General features: G+C 39.4%; 1 protein-coding gene across 1 annotated transcript; it reads right to left on the bottom strand.

The window, feature by feature from the left end:
- Window positions 1-841: 841 nt before the first annotated feature.
- ABCB10 (ATP binding cassette subfamily B member 10) lies at window positions 842-27,772 on the bottom strand. Its single transcript, XM_065632308.1, is given in 14 exon segments — window positions 842-1,482; window positions 2,076-2,110; window positions 3,654-3,697; window positions 3,944-4,124; window positions 5,480-5,559; window positions 5,832-6,041; window positions 8,741-8,836; window positions 11,275-11,410; window positions 12,194-12,340; window positions 13,961-14,095; window positions 15,917-16,119; window positions 16,467-16,667; window positions 27,305-27,686; window positions 27,689-27,772. Coding segments are annotated over 14 exon segments (2,226 nt in total). The 3' UTR covers window positions 842-1,190.

Raw genomic sequence — 27,772 nt, 5'->3', positions numbered from 1 at the left:
TAGCATTTTCGCTATGTTCCACAAAGTGGCACATTAGGCAAACATTTTAAGCTTGCCCAGCACTAAGTATCTCACCTATTGCCAGTAAAGTTTTCCAGTAACAAGTTTTCCTAGCATAGATGAGTTTTAATGAGACCTGGAAAGTTTCTGTCTTTTAAAAATTATCTTGTGAGGTTTTGTATCTTCAGAAAGACTAGAGAAATTCTATTGGAAGAGTTTCTTAAATCAGAAACCTGAACCCTCCTCTTTACTGCCAAATGTACACTCCTGCAGTTACTCAAATAAATGTAATGCTATTCTTTTACTAGTTGTCCTTGAGAAGGTAGTTTAGTTGCCCCTAGTAAGGTAGTTAGGCAAAACCTGGGATTTCTATGAATGAAATTTTAAGTCACAATAAAAAACTTAAAAAAGGAAAAAACAAGAGCCTGTTCTTTTGGATGTCACCTTAGACGGGAAGTGAAACTAAAGCACTGGGAAAATAGAGAAGGGAAGAAAATGCATGCAAATTTTAAGTTTGCCTATGCTGACTTAATATACTAATACACTTCCTTTGTCTCTGTGTAAAAGTCAGTTAGGTTTTTTGTTTGGTTGCTCTTTTGTTTATTTTTTAAAGAAATTCCCTCCAACTCATACTTCCATACTCTCTAAAATGTGTTCTTATATGTAATTCCTTACAGTAACTGTAGATGGTGATCACAACCAACTTCCACAGAACAAACAGTGAAAGGAAGTCAGAACTTTCAGAGTAGGTTAGAGTCACACATTTTTGAATTCTAGCATTTTAAGACTACTGACTAGTACAGAAAGCAAAAGTTTCTTGAAAAGGGAAGAGACAATAATATGAAAATGATAAGATTGTCATTTAATTTGTCTTAAAATACTGGACTTACTTGAGAATGCAGCGCATCATCAGACAGTGCATTATAGCAAACAAGATTCTAAATAGTCTCAACATAACACAAAGCAGAAAAATCTATACACTAAAATGATCTCAATGTGATAGACATTTTAAAAAGTTGCAATAATTATTAAAAAGCTGCAATAATTATTAAAAAGCTTTCAATAAAAAGTTTAAACACATTTACGTTTCAGAAGAATATTTTGTACATTTTGGAAAAATATAACATTTACTTTACATAATTGAAACATAAATTATATTCTTTGTAAGACTCCATTACTCATACATCCTCTCATACATTTCCTTTTAATACATCCTCTTCTCTGGATTGTAAATCTAATGCAAAAGTATCACTGTTTTGAAGAAAAGCTTGTTTCTGCATTAGTTTTCTGAAAAGTCCATTTGGATTTGCAAGTAGGTCTTCATGTTTTCCACATTCAAGAATTTTACCCTGGCCAAGGACTGCAACAAAATCAGCATTTTGAATAGTAGACAGACGATGAGCAATAATTAGGACTGTCCTCCCCTCCATCAACCGGTCCAGAGCTTCTTGCACCAGATACTCATTTTCAGCATCCAAAGCACTAGTAAGAAATGGGAAGTGAGGAGGGGAGAGAGGAGGATATTTGTTATTTTAAGACAGTTTTGCATGCATTAGGCTTATTTTGCTAAAATTGCAAACCCTTGGTATTGTTGGTGAAGATGAACCAATGGAACTGCAGGAAAGCTTTGTGAATATGCTTAGAGCACACATCCAAGTTATAGGCATTACATATTCTTATATGCAAAATTATGCATGGAGAAATAACACTAAATTAATTAAGTGGAAAAAAAGTTATTCTGCAGTATAATCATCTTTGTTTTACACTAAGATCTTCATTTAAACTAAAGATACAAAAAAGCTTTAAGTAGATGTTTCAAAATGAAGTTACATATAACAAATTTAACTCCATGAAAAATGACAACATGGTGTACCAGCTATCCTTTGCACCTTGCATAAACAGCTTTTATCACAGGTTTCCTAACCAATTCACACATTCTAGAAAGCACATTCTTTTTGTAGGTAGAGAAAAATAAGGGGCTAGATAATTTGTACGAGGGTATGCAGAGAAAGAAAGAAAGGAGAATACCTCCCAGATCAGATAATTTTTAAGTTTATATTTATTTTCTTTCTTACCTTGTTGCTTCATCTAACAGAAGAATTTTAGGATTCTGGAAAAGAAAGTAAAATTGGTTATAACAACAATTAGACAAGATCTAAATATTTGTATCAATAGAGAACAGGATTCATACAGCTTAAAACTCCAAGTAAGTGTACGTACTTCATCAAAAGAACTGAGTGTTGTTCAAAAGTGTTACTTTTAAGAAGTCTAAATGCTACAAGGACAGAATAGAAACACCACTCTTCCATCTTCAGATTTTCCAAACTGAAGTAACAGAACACCATTATATTACCTGGTAACTATTTGAAAGACAAAGTAAAGGCAGAAGATGATTTTTTAATGCATACTTGGCAGCACTGTTGTCAAAAGTTCAATTTCCTATTTACTCCTCTTACGTGGATCTTTCACAGAGGCTCAGCTACCCTCTGCTTGCAGTCGGTTTGCTATATATAAACTGTCTAGTAACAAAAAATTTAAATAACCTACCGACGAGCGGTATTTCACCCACAGACAAAATATGTAGTACTTAAGAACTAGCATTTAAGAACACTTCCCAATTAAATTTAACAAAAACAAAATCATCAGCAGTCAAATCCCTAAGAAGCCTCTTCTGAATTATATAATCCAACCTTCCTTGATTAAGTTGACAGTAAAAGCTTTAGACTTTATCTGGAAGAGAAGTGACTCCACTGCATCCCCTTCCCCCCATCCCCTGCCCCCATCAACTACTCATTTATTTTTTACAACTTTTTTTCCCACCCCCCCCAAATAAAGCCTCTACTCCCATGGAGTGTACTTGACATGAAATGTAATCAGCTTTTCAGTCTTTGTGGTAAAAGAGAACTGATATAACGAAAAAATCCCAGTAATCTAGCAGAACTGGGCATGCTAGGATGCTATAGAGACCCATGCAGCTTAATGTGCACATAAGCTTGGTTCAGCAAGGCTCAAAATTTCCAGCTGAGCGCCAGCACCAAACTGCCTTCCTGTGAGGCCTCATGGCTACCCCTGAACACAAATGCTCTGTTCCTTCTGATCCTCAGAGGCCTCCTCAAATTTATGCAGAACAGAACCCTAAAGCTAGACCCATGCCAGCCCTTAGGAAAAAAAAAATGACTCAACATTGTGCTGGAAATAGTATCTCGTCCCAAATCCAAACCAGCTCCCCTCAAAGCGAAGACAGGGCACCTCTGTGCTAGTAAACTGCAACCCAGAAAAATCAACCCATGAATGACAAGAGATCTGAACACAGCGAGAGAAGTGTAATGTATGACTTCACCGGCACCATATTTTTAAAGTCTTCTTTCATCCTTGACCCAATCTTATGAAAGCAAGCCATTATACAATGATTTACCATCAGCCTTGGCAAGAACTATAGAAAAACATGACTGAAAGATAGGAAGAAGCATTTAAATACATAAATTGTCTTTAGTTAAACCACTCAGCCCTTTTTAAACTTCCCCATTAACGTAAAAGATACAATTTTCTTTTTAAAAATATTTTTCCACCCCTCCCATTGAAAGACTTCCTTCTTTTTAACCCTTCTGGCCTCCCCACAAAGTAGTTAAATAGCTCTCTGGGTGCTTGCTTACCTTGAGCAGAGCTCGAGCAATTGCAATTCGTTGCTTCTGTCCACCTGGAGGAAAAAGCTCAGTAAATTCAAATAGGAAAACTGATGTGAAGTAATTTTTCACTGAATGCCTGGGCTGAGCAGAATTAGGCACATGTACTTAAGGTGGGGGGAAATGGAGATGAAGGAGGGATTTTTTAAATACTTTTGCCAGGCTATGATTTGGAGAAAAAACTGGTAACAAAAAATAATATAACTTTTACTTCACTCTATAGCAGCAAGATGTTTGAAAGAAGCAGTATAAAAATGTACCTGAAAGCAAAATGCCTTTTTCTCCAACTACAGTGTCAAATCCTTTTGGAAAATCTCTGATGAAACTAGCAGCATTAGCTATTTCAGCAACTTTCTGAATCTCCTCTGCAGTCACAGTGGAAGGATCCTCTGCACCATAGGCAATATTTTCAGCAATAGAACAGGAGAACAGAATTGGTTCCTGATAAATTCAAAAACATAAGTAATATGTTAGATCTGTAATTACATGCATGTATTGTCTATATCTCAAATAACATCAATCTCACTTACAACACCCAGCATTACTTTCTATTATATCCATACAAAAGAACATGTAAGCTAGATTTAACTGAATTAAAAACAAACAAACAAACAAACCTCTGCTAACACTAAAATGGCCAGTGAAAACCAATTTGCTTTTTTACAATTTTTGACAAAATGACTCAATATATGACAAAATGACTCAAAAAAATAACCCTCAATTCCTACTATTTGAGGAAGACTTCAGAAAGAGCTATTCATCCATACATCAGAAAACTTCCCTTTGTGCTTTACTACATATAATTGTTTGCAACAATGATGATTCTTCTCTTAACCTCTATGCAGATTTCATGGCATTTTGTGCATTTAATTTATATTAAAGCTTAGAGAAGAGGACTGGAAGATAGAAAAAGTGATGTAACATGGGAAAAATGTCTGAAACAAGCTAAGTCTGCTCTGTTTATAAAATAAAGAGGAGACATGCTATAGTATGAATACCAGTATGAATCTCCCACTGTTAAGTGGAATACATACATTCAAAAAGAAAAATGCTAATGTACCCACAGGAAAATAATTTTTGTACAAAAGCCTTTGGTGGCATTATTACATAAAATAGATGTTTTGAAATGCAATATATACCCAGTTATCCTTATGCTTTTAACCAGAACATTAACCTAACACTTAATTGCACTGTGAAGCATCTGGGGAGACAAGGGAAGGAACATGAGTATTTTAATTGGTCAGTTTAAGAGACCATCGAATATCTCTCTGTAATTCCAGAGTCTGGGGCTTGCTAGCGAGTGGGCACTACAAGAGTAAGTGCCAACGGTGCTGTATTTTCTTGCTTTCCTAATAGAACTGTGTTTCCTAGAAACAACACAGAACACGGAAGGTGAGTTTTCAAATGGTTGTGTAAAATATGATTGTGTAACTTCCATTCATACAAAATGTGATTAGATGTTAAGCTTTGTGTTACTTTCTTCACCAAATCATAGCACACATGAAAATGGTCATACCTGTACAATTTGCAGCAATGTCCTTTCCAGTCTCCATATGCACACTTTTCTTCTAAGCTAACACTTTGAATTTCTATGATTATTTAAAAATGGACTACAGAATAATGGGACTAGCTCTGAATACTTATTTTCAGAACAGAGCATACACAACAGCAGTTATGGTGAGATGGAGGGATTTCACTGAGAAGCCAGATTATGTTGTTTTAAAAAGAAGAAAAATGAGGCACAGCTAGTTGATCACACAAAGTTCTTTCATTCACTTAGAATTTTTTTTCCTTACCTGACTCACTGTTCCAATCTTTGTCCTGAACCACAGTGGATTTAACTGACGGATATCAAAGCCATCAACAGTGATAGTACCTTAAATTAAGACACAGTGAAGTCAAGTGTGTACTGGCAAGTACTGAAAAGAGCTGGAAAGAAGAGCTGAGAACAAAGACACCTGGGTGGATCAGAAATGCAAAGTTATGCAGGCGTCACGACAAGGTAGCCGTGTGTCCCAGAGGGAAGCACGGTCCATCAGTGGAACAGTCACCTCAGGACATCAAGCACAGGAACCCCAACTGTTCATCAGGTGCATCTGAGATGCAAAGCATCAATTGTCCTGAATGAGACCAACATGCAAAACATACCTGAGATAGGATCATACAGCCTCAGCAGAAGGGATACAATAGTTGATTTCCCTGTACCGCTTGGGCCAACCAGAGCCATAACAGAGCCAGCTGGAATGGAAAGGCTAAAATCTTTGAAAATGGATGTTTCTGGACGTGTTGGATATGCAAACTCAACATCGTTGAACTCCAAAGCACCTCTGAATGTATCTTTGCTTAATGTGATTCCCTCTGTATGACAAAGAGTAAAATACAGAAACGTGAACAGAAAAAAAACTCAGGTCAGCCCTCCTAGAACTTGCTTTACAGATACCCAATAGAAATATCTATCTCCACGTTAAATCTAGGGATGGCTGCAAGCCACAATTCAGGACCACAGGGGTTATATTTCAGCCATGACTGAATCAGTGTGGTGCACCACTCCTTCCTGAATGCAATTTCAGGTTGCTCACCAGCAGTGAACCTGTAGGCTACCTGCAGCAAGAGGGAGAATTTGCATCTTATTCATACATAACAACTAACAATCTTCACTTCTAGTAGAATTATCTTAATTTTTAAACATATTATAAACAATTTAAGCTTTGTCAATTAGGAGCAATGAAATAAAATGACATTGTTGAAGGCCAAAGTCCTGTTGCCATAGAACAGATGCAAAAAGATAAACATTGCAAATCACTTACTGCCCTTTCACCGAGCCACAAAAGTCCCCTGAAACACCCTCCTTTGCGAACAAGAGCAGTTCCCTTTCCACCACCTGTTAACTGGGTGGCTTTTAAGCAGAGGCTGTCACCAGAATAAAGCTGCTGCTACATTTGTTGTATTAATGGCCATTCTTTAGATTTTTAAGTGGAAAGTATATTTAATAAATTCAGGATGACAGTGTATTCAGAGACCAATCAGAAGCGTAACTCTTAGGCAACAGTTCACTGAAACTAGCATCTCAGTTTGTGAAATACTATAACAAACCATGATGAATGAATGACTGGTGAAGATAAATAAAACCAACTTCTTTCTGAAGTGCATTTTATTTAAACAGTTATCTTAAAAGACTATCGGCACTAGAAAAAGCTTATAAACCGGTAAAACAAAGCAACTCTATTTCTTCGAGCCCTGTTAAATCCCAGCTAAATGTAGCCATACAAAGCAAACTAAGCAGACAGTGGTGCTGTGTTCCCGAAGGATGGTCTCACTGATGAAGTTCCTGTCAGTTTCATGAAAACTGGCAGCACCAGAGCAACACTCAATTAGTGTTTGTTCATGCTACAGACATGCGATTCAAACCCTTAGTTCTTCTCAGATGCAGCACACAAGTAAGCCCAGCTAGCCACAGCACACGGTAATGTGCCCATGTTTGTTTAAACAAGTAATTGTGGATCAGAAGCACAGACATCACCAGTAGCACTCAAGATTTCACTAGTCCAGCTGTACCTAGACCAAATAATTTATTTTGTTTTTCTTTTTCCCAGATTACCTCCTCTTCTCAGGCTTTCAGTTCAACAGTGGTAGCATAGAAATGGCAAAGGCAAGAGCATACAATTTCAGACTCCTTCCTTGACTTTAATTCAGGGACATACACATTGTAACTTGTTTGTTAGGTAAAAGCACAATGGTCTGTATACCTTCCTTCGGGAAAATAAATGTATTTGCTGAATCCCATGCTAGCAGCATAATCCTTACTAGTATCAAAGCAACAAGTAATCGCTTATCTTTATTCTCAGTTCCAGTTATTACACAGTCTATTCCACGGCCTGAAACACTGAAATCTACTGCAATACGGGAAGTCTGGGACCACAAGTCCCTCCTCTATATATCACTGTAAAAATATCTTAAAGCTATATACAGGATTGTGCTTGTTTCTTCTTGGGATTCTAGATACAGAAAAAAAAAAAGGCATTATAATCTGTTCCTGAGATATTTGTTGTCACCAGCAACAGCTGGATGTCCACGAAAATAAAACCTAAGTAGCCAAGAGGGTAGATGTTTCAGGTGGGTTTGGACAGTAGAGAAATAGTCTCTCAGTTTTATTGTCTGATGAGCCAGAAATCAACTATAATTAGTTTTTGGAGACAAAGGTTTATATCCTTTCCTATGTATTTAGCTTATACTGAAAGGAAACTTAAAAGAAGCTTTCTGTAAGATGTCTGAAACTTTGTCTGATTTCTGTTCAGTCTATGAAATAAAGATTGTAGTCCAGATGTCGCTATTGGTGTAATTAAATAATTCAATACCTTCAGTGGGAAAGACAATTTCTACCCCAATATTACTGCTGACTCCGCACTGGGGCCACTGTAATGATGAAGACCACAGAAATAATCCCGACTGAAAAAAAAAATCACGTCCAAATGATGATGAAATCAACAGTTGTACTAAGCCTAAGGTCACACAAACTGCAGCGTGGCACTGGGCGGTCAGGCACGGCAGGCAGTGCAAGCCAGATGCACTGCTGCAGGCAAGAGTGTGTGCATTAGCCAGCTGGTGGTTACCTTTTGGACAAATAGCTGCTATTCCAAGTCATTGTCTCCAAGGGATGGAGGCAATTGTTACTTTTCACTAAGTCTATGCACACTGAAAAGCATCCTACAGACTGGCCTGCAGCTGTGAAGAAAAATGAGACAGAGGCCAGACTGTGACTTGGTGTCCATCAGATTAAGAACTTGAGGAATTCCAGTGCAGGGAGACAAAAGCAGAACAGAAATTTGAAGAACAGCATTTCAAAATAAAACCTCTGTATCAACCAACTCAAAAGATAAAACTCCCTAAAGCCAGAGCTCACTCAAAAAATCTTTTAGGTCTGTTGCATGTTCCTTTCTGATTCCTCCTCTTACAGCAGCCTTTAAAAGGTTTTCTAAATTAGAGGACAGCTCTTCTGAAATACTGGTGACCAATAAGATAAAAATCAACCAAAGAACAATAACAAACCAAGGACCCACCATTAAATGGCAGTTGGGGCTTCCTTTCAATAAGTTCCCATAGACGTCCACCAGCACCTAGTCCTTTCATTAGTTCGGAATAAAAGGAACTTAGACCTAAACAAAAAACAGAAGAGTATTATGCATCCATATGGAATGGAAGACACATGAGACATTAAATTTGCATTGTACTTTTCATCACCAGCATCGAAGCATCAGACTTGTAGGGAATCTTTTTCTCCAACACACTATCAGGCATGTTGATATAAATCCTGCGTAGTCTCACTTCAGAGCTACCAATAACCCCAATTGACTATTCTTATTTATATCTGTAAAACAAATCATTCTGAAGAAAAAGAAATAATCAGAAAAGTTAACACACTTAAGCTTGCGTATACTCAAAAGCAAAGCAACTCTTTTTAATTCATGTCAGGAAGAACGGCATCCAGCTTTAGAGAAATAGCCTTGCATACAATCAGCTATATTTACAAAATCATTCTGTAGAACGGAGCACCCTCAATGCCCTTCTTTGTCCAGACAGGGTTATACTACCATGGGAGAGCCTGGCCGCGTCAGCCACAGCAGAGGGAGGGCACAAAACCTAAGGCTGAACTGATGCTTGAGAAGCCATGTGGAGAACAGATAATGTAAAGAAATATATCTCCCTAGTCAGCGTGCTTCAAACATTACCAGGGAAAGCAAAAGTTAAGGACAAGGCCTACATATAGTACTGGATCCCAGCTCTTAGCAGCTGTGTCAGTCACCTCGGAGCTGGCTTGGCTGAAGGGCTTTCCAGCTGAGATAAACATAGAAACCAACCTAGAACCAAAAATGGCCTAAGACATAAACAGAAAATGTCTTATCTCTTCATTTGTGTGTCTTTCAAAGTAGAGGAACCAAATTCAAATCTCTGAATCCCATTTTCACCTTGAAATGCATACAGTGTTCAGAGTAATTTCAGGAGGGCAGAAAACTCAAGGTACATTAAAATAGGTTTTTTTTATTTTTGCAGAGCAACAAGTGCAGCACAAGGTCATGAGTCTGTCAGTGTAGACAGGGCACTTCATCATGCTGCTGCTGAGGACTCTCTGAAAGCTGCAACACGAGGCGCCAGCACAGTGAGAAGCTGTCTGCTTGGAAAAAAGAGCCAAAGTGTCTACATCCTCGAGTAGGGCACAGGGGAGAAGGCACAAGCATCAGAGAGTACCTTGAAACTGAGACACAGAGGTTTGCAAATTCACAACCACTCATGAAAAAGCGTTGTATAATATGGACAGCAAACACTAATTAGAAAATGTTTTTAATTTTCCTAACCTGTCTTCAGCATTTGGTGGAAAACACAGCGAAGTGTTACAACAGAAAGGGGCAAAGTCCCAAATTATGCAGTGAACTTTATAGTTCATTGCATTAATTCCTATGTGTATGGATTATGACACACACCAAGCAAAAAGACTTTGCACTCTGAAGATTTATATGCCTTGTAGACATCAAGGCAGGCCAGCCTCTTGTGGCACCTCTACTTCAGAGTCCCCATGAGAATGAGCTCTCTGCAGAAGTATATTCTTCAATAATCTTAAGTAGAATATTGAAAAAGATGTTTTTAACACAAATAAAAGTTAATTAAATTATAATTTATCAGTGTTTCTAGCCTTATTTTTCATTTAATTAACATTAATTTGTCCCGTGTTTTCACAGTGCCAGGTCTGTTAACCAAACTTGAATGATTTAAGCAGAGAAGAAAGGGTGTATTAGCTGGAATGGCTGCCACTAGAATGCTGATATCCAAGGAAGCAGGTTTTGCGAATTTTGCCCTCAGGCAGATCTTTATGCTTCCCATGGTAGCAGGCTTATTCTTACAAGAGTACAGATGAGCTGCACTGCCCTGCCTGCCTATCAGAAGTAACAGACTCATTTTAAACAACCAACCCTTCCATCAGTTGTCAAACTTCAAAGTAGCTTATCTTCATTTTTGCCTGTAGGCAGTATTGAAGACTGCTCTGTCAAAAAGATGAACGGTTTGTTTCTGGGCCAGTAGATTATAGAGTCTGAGCTTCGAGGAGGAGTCAGTCAATAAGGAAAGACAAAAGGTTAGCACCAGTGTGTGATGTTCTGCTGGCACTGTGTTTACTTTTCCAGCTTAAGACACTCTGCACTGACTTACAATTAAATTCTACAAGCCCTTCTAAATAGAGTATGTTTAGCACAGACCCACACATTTTGTAAGAAATATAATATCAGTATTATTTCTTTATACAATATACCAAGTATCTTAATTTAGACTCAATGAAAATTAAAGTAATATGTATCTGTCACATACACACATTGAAAAAATAACCTCTGTATCCCCTTTGGAAAAATGGAAGGTCTTATTAAGATTACGTTATAAATTATTGTTTTCATTAACCCTTCAGAAAAAAATTATGTATGATTTCTTGGGAAGATCATTTGGAAGAGACTTTCTAAGTAAGCCAGATTTTTGAAGAGCTTATTCCCTCCCACCCCCATACTGACTGTAATGCTTCGAAGTGAAGAAAATCTAATTTCTCATTCCATACCTCCAATGCTTATTCCAACCCAGAAAGCATACATCAGGAAAGATGAGAGTTCACCAACTGTCATGTAGGCACTGCCCATTAGTAATCCTCCTTTGTATAAGACTGAGAGGACAATTAAGTTTCCAGAAAGGCCAGTCTAAGGAAAAAAGAAATCAGATTTTATCAAAACCATCTTAAATTTCATCCTCTAAAATATTGTTTCAGAATTTTCCTTCCAATAAAAGAATTCCCATACTATGGGTATCTGGATTTTTATAGGACTGAGTTAAATTTGAACAAAACCAATTCTAAAGCAAACCAAGCCAGACAGCCAGCCAGCCAGCCAGTGACATTGTGCTGTGCTATCCAACAAACATTCAAAAAGCAAGCAACACTTTTTTGTTGTTCGTTTGGGTTTGTTTGTTTATTTTCCTCCCCAAGGTTAAAAGGAACACCAAAGATCATTCTCAATCATCATTACAGGAGAAGAGTTGACAGTCTGCAGTTTTGTTGCAGTTAGATTAAGCAAACTCGCTGCAAACTGTTATGGAAAAATGCACATCCACCCTCCCTCCCCACTCCCAGCTTCTTTACAGTTGATGCTCATCTCATCAGGAACCCAAACCTGTAAAACACTAATGGTGGGAGAAGGTTTCCACTAGTTTAGTTCCCTGAATAGGAGGTACGGGCTCAGATAAATAGTACCAAGCTATGGGGTGCAGGACAGAAATAGAGGCTTAAACTGGCTTTATTATACCACTGTATCCTGAGGTGCAGTTTCACAGTAATTTAGACTGATTTAAGTTCAGTCTTCCCACAGTTTTATGTAGATTCAGTTTACACTTGATTTATTTGCAGATTTAAAAGTATCCTCATGAATTTTAAAAATAATTGACACTTGGCATAACATGGTTGGTTTACTTTCATAAAAAATACTTACTGCTCCAAAGAAGCCTGCCCGAGCTACTGCCTCTTTTTTAGCCAGCTGTAGCACATAATCAACTTTATTTGTATACTTCTCCATTTCAGCCACTTCTTGTCCAAAAGCTCGAACTGTTCTTATGTTTCCAATACGCTCTTCAGCTAACTACATTAAAGGAAAGAACAGAACAAATACACATAGACACACAATTTGGAATGTTCATATTAAAGAACATTTGAAAGTTACATGAATATCACTACGCTAATCTCCAAATACATTCCTTTGGATACCAGTGGAAAAATTTCTCATGCCCTCCTCTCCGCCCTCTCCCCCCCTTTTTTTAAAATTCTAGTAAGTTAAAAGTAAACTGCATGCCCAGGCAGTTTAAAAAGAACTTCAAGATTGCCTTAAGTGCTAGCAGAGAGAGAAAAATACAAAAGTAGGGTTAAAAAAACCCCTTAATTTGATGTGAACAACACACATAAGAAAATGACTATTCTCAATAAATTGCAATTACAATGTGGGGAGGGGAAACATAAGGAATATTCTATTCTACACTAAATCATGCAAGAAAGCCTGCAGTTATTTCCTGAAACAACTCCACTCATTTGATCAAAGCAACACTAGGAATTAATTGAGCTCCACTACTCATGTCTCATTTCAACTCAGTATTTTATGTTCACTCCTAAACAGTAAGAGTATTAATTCTAAAATGATCTCAATTGCAACCAATTAGACTAAGTTGTTAATAGATACTGTGATGGTGTTACAAAAAACAAGGCCCCTTTTTGTGAGTAAAAATAGGATATAAAAATATAATTATCCTTCTTCCAGCCCTCGTTCCACCTGAAAATTTGAATGGAACACTGAATTGCTTGTTCATGTGAAGTCCCACACCTGGTTTACAAAGGCACGAGCTTCCCTTCACCACAGGATGAGGAAGATAAACAGAAGAGGGCTAATCTTTCTTCTGCACAGACGATTTGCAGAAGTCCTACAAAGGACATCCCAAGTTTAAAACAGCTGACAACTGTGGCTATTTTAACCAGATGTTTCCTAATTACATTTCTATGCTTTTTATTGATGTTTCCCCACCCTCAGCTTCTGAGGAAAAGGTCACCATCACTACTATTCTCCAATAACGCTTTGCAATATTTCAGTGCAGCCAGTGAGCACAATGAGGGCCCGTCTACAACAGTCTCTTTAAAAACAACAGCTTCCTCTGCTTTTCTCCCAAATATCTGGGTATGTACTGAGATGCCCAGAAAAGTTTAAGAAATGTCAAGCCTCATAAACATTAAAGAGCTGACAACAAGGTCAAACATCAAGGATTCATTTCAAAGAAGGACCTTCTAGCAAAATAGTCTTAAAGGATGGACCCATCTAGGATGCTTCTGACGGCTTCAAACTCATAACCATAGAAAAGTGGTTTTTTAAGCCCAAGTATCAAATTATACAGAACTTCATAGGCTCGATTTTTTTTTTTTAACATTCTGACAAAGCTAAAGCCTAACCACCTTATCCCTTCCTCCACTTCCAAATTCCTAAGGTACTTCCAGATTTTATTGTTATGGAAAACCAAACCATGGTTGGTTTTGAGATCTATGAATTAGTGTTACTGACATTTACCTTTCATACTATTCAGGTGCAAAATTACAGGCTCAGCGTGGCTTAGGACAATGAACAGTACAATTATCTTCAGAAGATCTGGAACTTCAGAGATATTAATCTAAATACAATAGAGCAACTTTGAAGTTAACTAGAAAGCATCTGTCAAAAGATTACCTGTGTTGCTTCTGCAAGAGAATCTTGGGTCATTTTAGTAAGTTTTCGCAAGTATCTTCCATAAATCACAGCCATGACAGCCAAGGGTGGCACAACACTCAGAACAAATGCAGCAAGGCTAGGAGACACAAAAAACTAGAAGAAAAAGGCACGTGTCAGGGGTTAGTGTTCAGATTAAAAATAACCACTGGAATACTGAAGTGCGACTTTCCTCACTAGAGTTTTCTAAAACTGGTAAGATTGTAATTTAGTGCTGCCATGCTGTCATTTGTAGAATCACAGAATGTCCTGAGTTGGAAGGGACCCACAAAGATCATTGAGTCCAACTCCAGTCGCTTGCATATGACAACCCCACAGTTCACATCATGTGTCTGAGGGCATTGTCCAGTCTCTTCTTGAATACTGATTGAATACATGAATTTATCATGTTTTATTTCTTCCAGGCAAAATATCAGTTTCTCCACAGCATTTGGGATGTATCCCATGGTTAGAAGAAAGGACTACAAGCAAAGCAGTCTGGATTTTATTTCTCGTTTTCTCACTGATTCGCTGTGTGGTCTTAGCCAAGTATCTTAAACTGCTGTAAACAGGCCTACCAGGAAATCTCTTGGGGATGCTGAAAAGATGTAAGCTATTATAATTTCTAAAGCGCTCTCACAACTTTTAAATAGATAGTGTAATACAGAAAGTTTGAGAAGAGAAATATCATATGCAGCTTCTGGGTAACTGAGGAACAGATGGAGTCACCATTGCTCCCTACACTCACAAATGCTTGTTACCTGGAATAAAGGATTTAATTTACTGTTGCAAAGCCATATCACTTGTAACAATCATCATCACAGCCCCTAATTAGGTTATTTTTGTAAGATTTATTGAAACTAGATCTAATGTGCTTTAATTTCACCTTACTTTCTGTATTGAAAACAAAAACCTCCAGAAAAATTCAAATCAACTTGACAGCCTTTGTAATTATTTGATAATTATCTCTTCTTTCTGGGCAACCTTTTAACACTGTATCATGGCACCATTTTTGAGCAGAATGCCTTATCTAAAGTTATTCCATTTAACCTATGGTAACACAAAACCTTAGACTTTCTTTGCTTACATAAATAGAGAAAGCCATAACCCTTACCAGTGACAAAGTATTAAAGCTTTAAAGCTTCATAGTGGAAACTTCTTAACAGTTTCTAATCACATTGATGTTGGAAGCTTATTTTTATGAGGAGACTTTTTGCTATCTGTTTTTAACTCCAGGTAGACAGCAGAAATTATCACACCTTCATTTAAGATAATTTCAACCAATGTATCTTTCCTCAGATAAGCATAATAAAAATAATGCCACAAAACAAAATCAAAGGAAGCCAGATTTTTGTGCAATCCAACTGACCACAAAGGAATACTAACTGGTACACTGCACTGAGGCCTTCATTAACACACTTCCTACCTAAATATATTCTTTACTGACAGACTAAAGCAGATAGACTAACCCTTTTTGTACAAGTCCTCAGCAGTAATTTGATATTCAGTGCTGCCTTTGCTCGCTTAGGCCTTAACCAGAATCAACCAACTTCAATGACTTAAAAAGTCCTCCGGCCCTTCACACCATATTTTACCTACAACCATGGGAACATTATCACTGATTTTAATATCTTCAGTGAGAACAGAGTAAAGCTATTTGCCTCCTGTACTTTGGCTTGATAAATTTGGGCAGCAACAGTAGCTTGTTTTGAACCTTCTTTCTCCGTATTTTGGCATTGTGACTAAACATCAAGTGGCTACAGGCACATCATCTGTTGCAATGCAGAACATAAAAGTTATTGCAGGTAACCAGTGAAATACACTTGTATCCAAGAACACACAACAGTGTCTGGACTGATCACATTCACACTTTACCTAACAGAACTGAAACAAACTTGAAACTACATGAAAGGACAAGCAGAGAAGAGAGTACCATACCATCATTCCGACCCCCACAGACGCTTGTGCTCCTGCCCTGAGACCATCTGAGAGGTTTTCAGTCACTGAACGGCCCAAGAGGGCTGTATCTGAAGATAAGCGGTTTATCAGCTCTCCTGTTCTGGTCTTGTCAAAGAAAGCGGTTTCTTGCTTCAGAACAGAGGAGAACATCGTTGTTCTCAAACGTTTCACAATTCTTTGTCCTGTCAGAAACAGAAGCTTGACTAAGCATGGCACACAAGACTTTACACAGACACCAATAACAGAAAAAATCACAGGATTATGCAGCACTGAACAAGGAACATTACAGAGTTTTAATTTACCAGAAGAGAGTGAGCTTTAAGATGTCATGCAACAGTAACTAAAAGTGAACAATTATTCTGGCATACTTACCTTTGCACTATTAGTTTACCTTTGATCTGGTAAAAAAAGCTACTGATTCCAAGAGGATCTCTCAGCCAGTGCCAATAATTTATTTCAGATCATTAGATATCCTAAGTCTGTGAAAAAAAGATGACTCTCTGTACCACATTTTTCCTTCTGTTCTTACCTGCAGTCTGCATGAGGTAGACACGAGTAGCATTAGCAGCAGCACCACATAAAAAGATTCCACTCAGCAAGGCACACAGGCTGGTCAGGCTGTCAGTGAAGTCTTCACTAGGATTTGTATAAATAATGTCAATAACTTTCCCCAGAAAGAAAGGGGCTGACATGGTAATGACACTGGAAACTGTCAGAAAACCAACAGCAGCTGCAAATCAACACGGAAAAGGAAAGGGAAATTATTCTGAATTTACAAGATCATTAATGAAATAATTTTCCACTTGAAATTTCTATTAAGCTTGAGAGGGCCAGTATTAAATAATCAGCATTCCACTAGGCCCAGTTCTAAATGGGATATTTCAAGTGTCTGTACAAATTAACTTAGGTAAGGCACATTTTAAGACCCTGAAAGCCTCTGTATACAGGCACAGTCCTGGAATCACTTCTCTTGTCTAACCTTCCACACCACCATCCAACAAAGTTAACTTTTCACAAATGTCATCCTTAGAAAGCATTAATCATTACAAATTTTTCATATCTCACACACAACTCTCCAACTCCCGTTTGGTTTGGGTTTTATTATTCATGCTTGTTACCATATTAAAGCTTCCAGTTGGCTATTTCTGAGATAGCAATGGACTGAAATAAAGATCTGATCTGAGAATTCTAAAACACGCAAGTTTACTGGAGGGAAGGAACCATTTGATTTACTCTTGACTGGCAACATTTATATACATTTGTTTTGGTTTGCTCTTTACTGTTGTTGGTCTAAAAGAATAATAGCATAACTTTGATTTAGTATGTTTGCTGATGAGCAGAGCTCCTGAATTCCAGTTGCAAAATCACCCATGGAACAACCTGTGTAACAGTTTGAAGCTGTATCAGAGAGTAAGAAAATCACACTGGACCAATACTTGGCCTTTTGAACTTCAATCTGCGAAGAAATTTCTTGAGCCAAGAACACAGCTTGATTCTGAAACGGCAAGCTAAACTTGGAAGGCTGAGAGCTAGAAAAAACCCCATCTGAACTAAAAACTGAATAAACTTGATATGAAAACCACCGAACCACAACAAACAATGCCATTTATACAGCGTAATTTTCCAACAGCTAACCCCACACCTAGAGCAACCAACCATAGGATTGCTACAAACGACTAGCAGATAATGCCTTTAAAGGCAAAAAGACAATGTACTGAAAATCTTCAAGCTGCCTGAGTTTTAGTTCCATTCTACTGAGCTTCTTGTATTACTTCCACAATGAAGACAGCAGAGAGCCTCCCAGCAGTGCACTGCTGCCAGTATTTCTAACATCTGTCACAGATGGTTTGGTGCCTCTTACCACCTCCACACACACGTGGAAAGCTTTGTTTCAATTGTAACTTGAAGTGTAAATACAGCTGTGCATTTACGATGCAGAATTCAAGGTACAAAAAAATACATACCAGCCACTGCCTAAAGCAGATGCTTCTGTGCACCTTCACCTGCAGTGCCTCAGAGCAGTCCCGGGAGAGCTCCACACTCTGCCCAAACATGCTTTATCCCTTTATTCTTACCATTGCATCCAGCCTGCAGCCCGTGGCTCTAACTCACGATTTGTTTGTGATCTTCCCGTTGCGTTATACTCAGGCCAGCAAGCACATGAAAGATCACAGAATGACAGAGTGGTTTGGGTTGGAGGGGACCTTAAAGATCATCTAGTTCCAAGCCCCCTGCCATGGGCAAGGACACCTTCCACTAGATAAGGGACTTGGATCTTTAACTTGAAACTATAGAAACCATAAGAAGCCAGAGTAGAAAGGGAAAGACTTCCTGCTGCAAGCTTATGTGATCCACACCATACACACATCTCATAAGCATATTATTTACCAGCTAAATAATAAGAATGAGTGACCCTATTAACAGGCTGGCTGCATTGGTGTGAAGTAGCAAAGTCCAACAGAAGCCAGGTCACCTCCTGTCTGGAAAAGCTGGTCTGTGAGGCAGGTGGAGATGACAGAAAGTGTTGCTTATAAGCACAGTGCTGCATGGCAGCTCAATCTCCTCTAGTCCAGACAACTTCTCAGTTATGGCTGGAACAAGATGTACAAAGTGCATATATAAATATTAACTGAAGGAAGAGGACTGTATGGCTAAAAACCCCATATGTGTCTGTCTAATGGTACAACCTTCCTGGCTTGGATTTGCCTTCAGCTCTTCACTCAAACTAGTGTGGGTTTCACTGTAAGTAACTTCCAACAGTCTTAACTGAACTAAAAGCAAATACTAGTACATAAAACAAACCGAAGACTACTAAACTACTTAAACATTACACGAAGTATCAATAATACATCAGAACAATGCAGTCCCGAAGATGAAAACTTATATAATCCAGATGTCTTTTTTCATTTTTCCCTTAAGCAATATATCTGTCTTTATTAATTTAATAAAAAACCACATGCAAAATAAGGTTCCCTAATTGAAGCTCTCACTTTGATTACACCAGCAGAACAACTAGAACACAGGACAGAAGCCAACATGTTGCTCTTTTTGTTGTTGTTGTTGTTTTAAACTATTGACTAATTGAAGAAACAGCAATCAGCAAACACTCACTCTATCTCCTCATTCCAAGAAGAGCTGTCACTGTGATAACTGGCTAAAGGGAGGAGTGCGAGGTGTTCAGCAACCAGATACAAAGACCCTTCAGTCACACTGAAGGTTGTTACTGACAGAAAAAAGGTCAGAGTAAACTGTATAGTATTAGTTTCACATAGGTTACTCTGTTACCCAGAAAATTATGTTAAACAAAAGAGCATATTTTGGAAGCTTTATTTTTTAGAGTAAATCTTTTTTGTAGGCTGTGAGATGAAAATAAAGCAAATATAAGGCAGCTCAATGGAACTTATCAAATCAGGGCTACGACAAAGTGGCAACGGCAGCAAAGACAAGGCAAGCTGGCTCCAGCAACAGCTGCGCAGTCCTCTTGGAAACATTACGCAAACATTTTGCTTGTCTATTTGCACAGAAATCCAGATGGATGCACAAAGTGATGCCTCTATGACTATTAAGATCATCATGCTCTTTTTCAAGGCTACTGTGAGCTTGCTTCATGACAGAAGATCTGCAGCTTCATTTCATAGATGTATTTGGGGGCAAGGAACTGATCACCAACTGATAAACCAGGACGTTTACAGGCAACAACTACACAGAGCTATCAGAAACCTCTCTCCAGAACATTGACTCCAAAGAGTCATAACCCAATTTTCTACATACACAAACACCACCAAGAGAGTGAAAGGCTCTAATTTTGCTGGTTCTTACCAGAGCATCCTTCTCGCCCAGTACAGTGTGTGGAAGTGTACAAAGCCAAAAAATGGCTCACGAGCCTGTCAGGGGAAAGACTATTTTAAACACAAATACAGAAAGATTTGACCTCAGATGAATTAAGATCATTCAAGCCTATCAGGGACGAAGGACAGAAAAATAAGGTAATGATGACGTTTGGCAGAGCACGGCAACACAGCAACAGTTTTCACTATTCAGTAAGGTTATGAATTCTACCTCTCTGAATATTTTAAGTATTTTACTGGTTTCATTTGAAGATCAGGGCTGGCAGATCAAAAAGCAAGCTTTGGATTTGTGACAAGCACCCTCCTACCAGTAACTGAGAATGTCTGTCCTTTACCAGTTATCTGTGCAGTTTTATTCTAATGTACAGTGACTTTTTTAGCTTAACATTGAATTTCTACAAGGGCATCTGGAATGATGAATGAAGTCTACTACATTCTATCATGTGCGTGCACAGGGATTGGGCTCTTCGATTGTTCTTTTATGAGAGAAAGATCCACTGATAAGTTTTATATTTAGTAGTCAGGCAAAGTCCATTTCTGTTTGGAGAACCCTGGCCTACAAGGAATTTGTTTTGGATTAATATAGGGAGGTTGAAGGACTGGTATCAACCCTGCAAAGAGTCAGTTTTGCAAATATTTATTTCAAGATAGAATCTTTTTTTAAAATACATTGTAAGCAGTTAAGGATGTTCTGTACAATTCTAGGGTAGGTATGACTGGCGTGGTTTTCTTTCTGAGTTAAAGTAAATTCATATGTGTTATCTGGACTGCACCTATTATCATGCAAGAAGAAATTTTTGGAATCATCCTCCTTACATTATTAAGAACAACTGCACTGCTGTGCTCAGAAAAAAATACAGCTTGTGTCTTGATGGCACAGTTGGATACTGTATTCCTGGTGCATTTTGGAAAGCTGCTAGTTTCTTGAGTGGAGTTGTCTTAATTTGCGTATATCATCAGTTACTGAGTCTTGCAAGTTACTATTCCCAGTGATGATCGGTTTTTAGAAAATGTTTATAGGAGTATTCTATAGACAGTTGATGTGGTGTTTGAATCTGTGGTGTTTTTTCTTTTGTTATTTTTTTGAGCACAAAAGAGCAGTTCAGGTTTTCAAATGGCAAAGACTGCTTGCTTTGGTACAATACCAATACAGTTGCACAACTTACTGAAAGTATTTTCAATACAGCTCACAAAAGGGCTGGCATGCTGTGGGTCATCTTACTGACCAGGATTATACAACAGTTTGGAGAAATTATCAGTTGCAGAAAATTGCTGTGGCACAGAATTAAACAAAAGAGACCGTTGATGCATTTGAGACAATATCTCATGAACAAGACCAGTGTCCAGGGTTTGGATGGCACAGCAAGATACCAGCACAGGAGCGAGCCCGAGAATATTGGCTGGTGGCATCTCTCATGCTCAGTACATTTAGATGACGCAATTACCATAGGAAGTCTATCACCTTGAGGAAAGCCTGTTCTTTTAGTCTTTGGGCGTTCAGGATTGACAGAAACCCCCCTCGGTAGCTCCTCAGCGAGGCTCCTATGATCAAACAGGACAGACCTGCCAGGAATCCTTTGCTATGAAGGAAACAAAATCTCAAGGAGCCCTTGCAGAGTAGGGCTATAAAAGGTTTGTCAAAGGAGCTTTCAGAGAAGATATTTAACAGAAGTGCCCATCCAGGCAGAGCAGAACGCAGGGATTTGGGGAATCCCAAGAAAGGGAAGAGCAAATAAGCCTGTCGCTTTGCACAGGAGAGGAAGAGAAGGCACACAGCCTGACAGGAGCCCTACGCAGAGCTGTGTGAAACCTCCGCCTGGAAGCAAAACCAGAATGCTATCTCTAGTTTATAATTTGTTATTCAATATGAACAGTACCACAAGCTAGTCTTTTTAAGACATCCAAAAAATAGCTTATCACAAACAGGCCTGTTTAAGAACCCATTGATTTTTTTCTTTTTTCACTTTTTTCCCCCCCCCGTTGTGGAACATATTCGGAGAACTCATCATCCACGCACAAAACATAAATGCAATTCAGGGTGGAGGGAAGGGGAATGCTATCATTTTTTTTTCCTAAAAGCTTACTATCCCATCAAAACTCACAATAAAATGACGGCTCATACCTCTGAATGTTTTCAACAGTTTTCCTGGACTATTTCAGGACAAGGCACCAGTCTGTAGTTCAGATACAGCAGAAGTATAGAGCTCACTCAGAAAAGCAGGAAAACAATAGTAAATTCTGTATTTTATCACAACATGTTAAAATAGCATAAACCATTAATTACACACTTGGAGAGTTCAGTTGGAGATACTTAAACCACAATTCCTTTCAAAGACAAAATATTTTAAAATTTCTATTGTGTTTTCTCATGATATCAATTGTCCTCAGCTGTAAAAATCAGCAAAGTTTCTAATTACCAAATGTTGTAAAGTAATAAAATAACTCTACATCTTCAGGAGAGAGCACAGCTTCTTTTTCACCATGTGTTCAAAATTGAAGCATTTAATTTGTTCATATTTATCTTGTGTAGAAGAATCTTCATGTCAGACCAATCTTGCTATTATTTCTTCTATCTTCACAATTTACACAAATAGTGAAGCAAAAACATTCTGCAGAGAAAAAAAGCTGTAAGCACCCAACCGATCACAGTGTTCAGCAGCTACTGTTTCTGTGTTGTCTTATCCAAGTAGCTTCATTAACAGTCCACCACCAATTTAAAATAAGGAACTGTCACCAATTAGCCACAGCAAAGCAAACTTTCTGTGATGAAGCTACAAGGCTTCTTGGACCTTTTGTGAGTTTCATACCAAAATCAGAAGAAAAACTAAGGGGGGAAACAACAAAAAACATGTAAGCCTATTTGATTTCTACAAAAGGCACACTGCACATGAGAAAAAAACCAGTACATTATCCCTGTCTGTATCATATATACAGGAATTACGATTTCAAACTCACAAGAATTGCCTTCAGGAAATTCAAGTTAAGTGTGGTTGTTGAGTTGCTTTGAGATGAGCAGAACCACTTTACAGTAACAAAAAACAGTGGCCACATACATGGACTTCGGAGGTGAACCCAAATTTTGGCCAGGAATTTCCCAGCTACAGGGTGACAGCACACAAGATTGACAAGACCAGGGTTCAATCTGGCTTCCAAAGAGAAGGGTATTCTAGTGCCTGTGAGCCCCCGCTCTGCTCCCACTAGCTTCCTTACCACTATGCACGCTACAAAATTAATTTGCCTCACTGTCGAGAGTGGAATGGGTGTATGGAAAATGATTTTTCAGAGATACCACGTGGCTGGCTTTTCATTAATTTTTAAATGGAGGCAGAAAAAGCATGTCCTTAACACTGTGTGGATTGCTTGCTGATGTTCAAACTCATGCCACGAAGCTTGGCAGAGCAAAAGTTTCAAAATTAAACCATTTAAATGTTACTACAAACTAAATACATATTATCTGTCCAATTTAATTTCCTAAAATAGCTGAAATTTTCAAAGATACTCCTACTCAAGCACTTAACATAAGAAATGTCAGGTTGTACAAGTATAAATAACCAAAAGCATGACTTACTAGTAGCAATACAGCTGATATGTTCTACATTCCTATCTGCATCTTGTACAAAATATTCAAATTGCGTACTACCTCAATCAAATTAATTATTAAAATAGTTTCTGAACTACATTACAAAGAATACATCTAAAAAGAAATAAAATCGGGTAGTCTTAAGTACAACATTTTAATTTTGTTTTAATTGCCCTTCTTTAAGAATTGTTTTCATAGGCATTTATTCTTCATTAGAAACTACAAACATGAATGAGAAATATTGGATTGCCGTAGATTTAAAGATGGAAGAGTACATCTCTGGTGTAACTTTAAAGTACAGAAAAATCAGATTATGAATAAGGCAGTGGTCTTCCAATTTCATGGCAAATTTTAACCTATAGGAAGATAGTTATTACAAATTATGTCCAAAATTCTAAAATAAAACTTATGAAATAACATCTCTTGCACATCTCTAGAGAAGACCTGTGTACAAAACAAACCTCCTTTCTTTGGCTCAGTGGGCAGGAAATGTTACACAGGGAAAAGGCACTCTTTGCTATGGGATTAAAAATTTCAGAGTTCCTTGTGCTTACTTTACAATTCAATACAACTATTGTTTTCTTTGAGTGTGGTTTGGATAAAGTGCAGAGAGATTCTCACAGGGAGAAACAAGGAGGCAGGAGGAAATAAAAGGCATCATTTTGAAAAGGCATTTTTGTGGCCTCGCACACACAGCAGGATTTAATAATCTAAACAATGGCCCTGTCGTCTTCCCTGGGAAGACACACTGAAGACACAGGTTTACCTGAACTGACTGCACAGGATCAGCCAAAGAACTCCTAAAATTACCTCCCTCCTTTGTTAAACCTGGGAGGTTTTACAGAATTTGCAAATTTACAAACTCCTAATGTCACTGCAGAAAACCGTGGCCACTAACAGAATTCCCATCATAGTATTTAGCTGTCTTTTTACCACTGTTAATAGGAACAGCAAAATTTAGCAAACATGTCCTGTTTAAAATGTTTTTGCAGCTCTACCCAACTCTAGAAGTAACTGGAGAGGAAACATGGAACATATTACACAGATTTTTTTTTTTTTTTTCTGGCAGAAAGATATTTGGTACATTTATTTTTATGCCTAAGAGCCTGTGGAGGGTCACCCCGTCCTTCTGCAAGGAGAGCATTGCAAGAGGTGCTACGTGCCAGCCTGCTGGGACTCTTGGCCAGAGCTCATCACTTCCTTGGCCAGCAGATGGTGAAGAGGCCCTTTGTAAACCAAGGTGCGACAGTCTCTTTTGGTGACAGTCACACCCAGAGCAGGTCACCTTCTCCTCTGTACCTGCATCTCCTCAGCTGACACCATCTCCCCACCACACCAAGACAGGTGATCCTAGTCTTGCTCAGCTTCCTCACAAATCACCCTCTGCTCCCCAGGCCTTCACTGGCATCACTACAACTACTTCACCGTCTGTGACCATGAACGTCAATGTGCAACTGCAACAAGCAGAATATCACAACCTGTACCACGTGGAATCACAGAAAAGGTGTGTATCACTCCACAGCAGTAATGCTATACACCTATGTTACCAACTATAGCTTACATAAAATGCAAAAGATCAGGAAGAGTCAAACTTTCTTGCAAAACAAAACTGCACCTGTGAAGCCTCTGAAGAGATCCCACAGCATTTGCTTACCACTTACATGGACTTGAAGAGGAAATTAAATTATTTACCCTAGGTTCATTGTTTCACCCAGTGAAACCATTAGCCTTCCTCTCTTCTGCATGCAGGAAAAGCAGACACACTGAGTTTTGAGGACTACTTTCTCAGTACAAATATGGAACAGGAACAAAATGCAACATAGTTTAACATATCTTAGATACAACTGGCACATGTGATTTCCCTACAACCACTTAAAAGGCATTTTACTCATTACTCAGTATTCCCACACTCCATAATGATGCAAAGTAGCTTCCTTGTTAGCTTTTCCATCCTCCCAATTAATTACAATTTAACAATGAAAGTTTTCCCTTAAGTAGAGTGTCAACAAGAAAGAAAAATTTTAAATAAAGTTATTCCTCTCCTAGAACCAAGACCAACAGAAAGTTGAAAAGCAGTTACTACATCTGCACATTTCTTCCATCCTCAGTATTTGATTTTTATCAAGTTGTTGTGTTGTGGGTTTTTTAAAAACTTTAATTCAGGCTGTTTTGTTATCTCAAAAGACAAACCTGCATGTATCTGATTTTTAGTAATTGTGACAGTCTATTTACTTAAATAAAACCATCAGCAGACTGCACAGATTAAGCATACTGAGCCCTATTTTAAAACACAATTACAAACAAGTATACCCTACTCTGCCCTGCCCACAATAAACAAGCTAGGCAACAAGTGCCCAGTAAAGGAAACCAAATTAATTTCTCAGTTAGTTAGGGGCCTTTGGCTCCTAAAAGCCATCCTTAAAATAACTGATTCATTTGTTTCAATTTCAGTGGGAAAATCAAAGGACTACACTGTAAAATCAGCAGGTAATCTATCTGATCATCTACTCACTTCTCCAATAAAACATGAATAGACTGAACATTAGTTACTGGCAAAGGGTGTTTTTTTTTTACTTTTTAGCCCACAAGCCAATGAAGAAAAATAAGCCTGAGCAAGACCGAAGCCTTACTGAACATTACACCTTTTCCCCTGTCCATCCAGCCCTGTCTGATCAATTTTCTTCTGCTTTTATTCTGCACAACCAAGACAGCGGTATTAGCTGCATGAAACAGGTGTTCACAGCATTAAAATACTTCTAATTTCTTATAAAAATTCATTTGGATCCAAATTATTTTGGCTATGTAATGCCAACATGTAACGAAGCTCTGTAACTACCCACTGTGAATAAAATCTTGCACAAAGTATTTCATCTTTCTCAAAACCACCTCTTTATGTAAGTCCGCCTGCCTCACCTCTTTTCTCTTGAACACCATTTACTCGTTCCATGAACACTACCCAAGTTTTTGCAAAAGCCTACAGGCCTCACACTGCCATGATTAACATGTGCTGTCCACCAATAAAGGTGGGGTTAAAAAAAACCACCACCACCAAACCAAATAATAATATTATATTGTTTTCTTACTGACAACTACTATCCTATTATCCCCGTGAAATGTAATGCCAAGAAAAAAAAATGTTGCTACTCTTTGTAGACGATATCACTCTGTTAAGGGCACAATTTATACAACACTGTTTGACTTTACCATATACACTAAAAACAAATAAATATTTTTCAAAACAACTTACAAAACTTCTAGACAAGCAATTCTTGGGAGGTAGAACTCCAATATATCTAATGCATTAAAAACCAAACCAAAACAAACACAGCCCAAAAAAACAAAACCAAAAAACACGCAAAAAGCCCCCACCACGAACAAACAAAAAGAACACACACACACACAAAAAAAATCAAACCACTTAGGATTCCTCTTTTTACTTCTTTTCGTGTAGTCTCAGGCCTGAGTTTACCGCAGGCTGCTTGTGAAGCCAGCACTGAATATGCAGAGAGGCACTAACCAACAACACTACGGGCAAAACAGGGAGTTCTGCAACTTCGAAAACTTTTGCCTTCCCTTCGAAAGAACAGTAAATGAAGAGGTGGCAAGGGGGTGGGAGGGGAGGGGGAAAGCACGATTTTAGCCTTTTACACCTATCAAATGCTCGCTCAAAGATTTCACGCTGTGCTCTCATGCTACCAGACGCGCGGGTTCGGGAGGGACATTCGACCTCCTCCTTCACGCGGCCTGGGGCCGCTCCAGGCAGCGCCCCCCGCCCGCGGGCAGGCGGCGGGGCAGGACCCCCACCCGGCTGCGCACCCGGCCCGCCGAGCACCTCGGCCCCGGGAGACCCGCCGGGCCGGGCTGGGGGAGCCCCGGGCGGCCGCCTCGCCCCGCCGCCCCCTCCCCGCTCGGACAAAGCCTCGGGGCGGCCCCCGGTACCTGTCAGTCTCCAGCGCTCGGGGTGCGCCAGGGCCAGCAGCCTCCGAGCCTGGGAGCGCGGCGAGACGCCCGCCGGCCCCCGCGGCGGCGCCGGCGGCTCCGCGCCCGCGGCGGCGCTCAGGGAGCGCGGGGCGCTGCCCGGCGCCGCGGGCGGGAGGAGGAGGAGGCGGCTGCAGGACGGAGCGCCCGGCGGCGGCGGCGGCAGCGACGGAGGGGGCGGCCCGCACCTGCCGGCCGGGCGCGGCGGGGCGCGGAGGCCGGCGGCCCCACCGGCGGCCCGAGCCCAGGGGGGCGGCGCCGCCCGCCGCAGCAGCGGCAGCAGCCAGGGCAGGCGCGGCGCGTAGCCCGCCATGCGGCCGGCGCGGCAGAGCCGAGGCGGCGGCGTTGGTGCTGCTGCTGCTGCAGCCGGTCCGCGCCGCGCGGGTCTGCGGCAGGAGGAGGCGCCTCCGAGCCGCCGCCGCCGCCCAT

Source organism: Caloenas nicobarica, chromosome 3 (genome assembly GCF_036013445.1).
Source record: "Caloenas nicobarica isolate bCalNic1 chromosome 3, bCalNic1.hap1, whole genome shotgun sequence".
NCBI lineage: Eukaryota > Metazoa > Chordata > Aves > Columbiformes > Columbidae > Caloenas > Caloenas nicobarica.
This window is presented reverse-complemented; position numbering and strand designations above follow the sequence as displayed.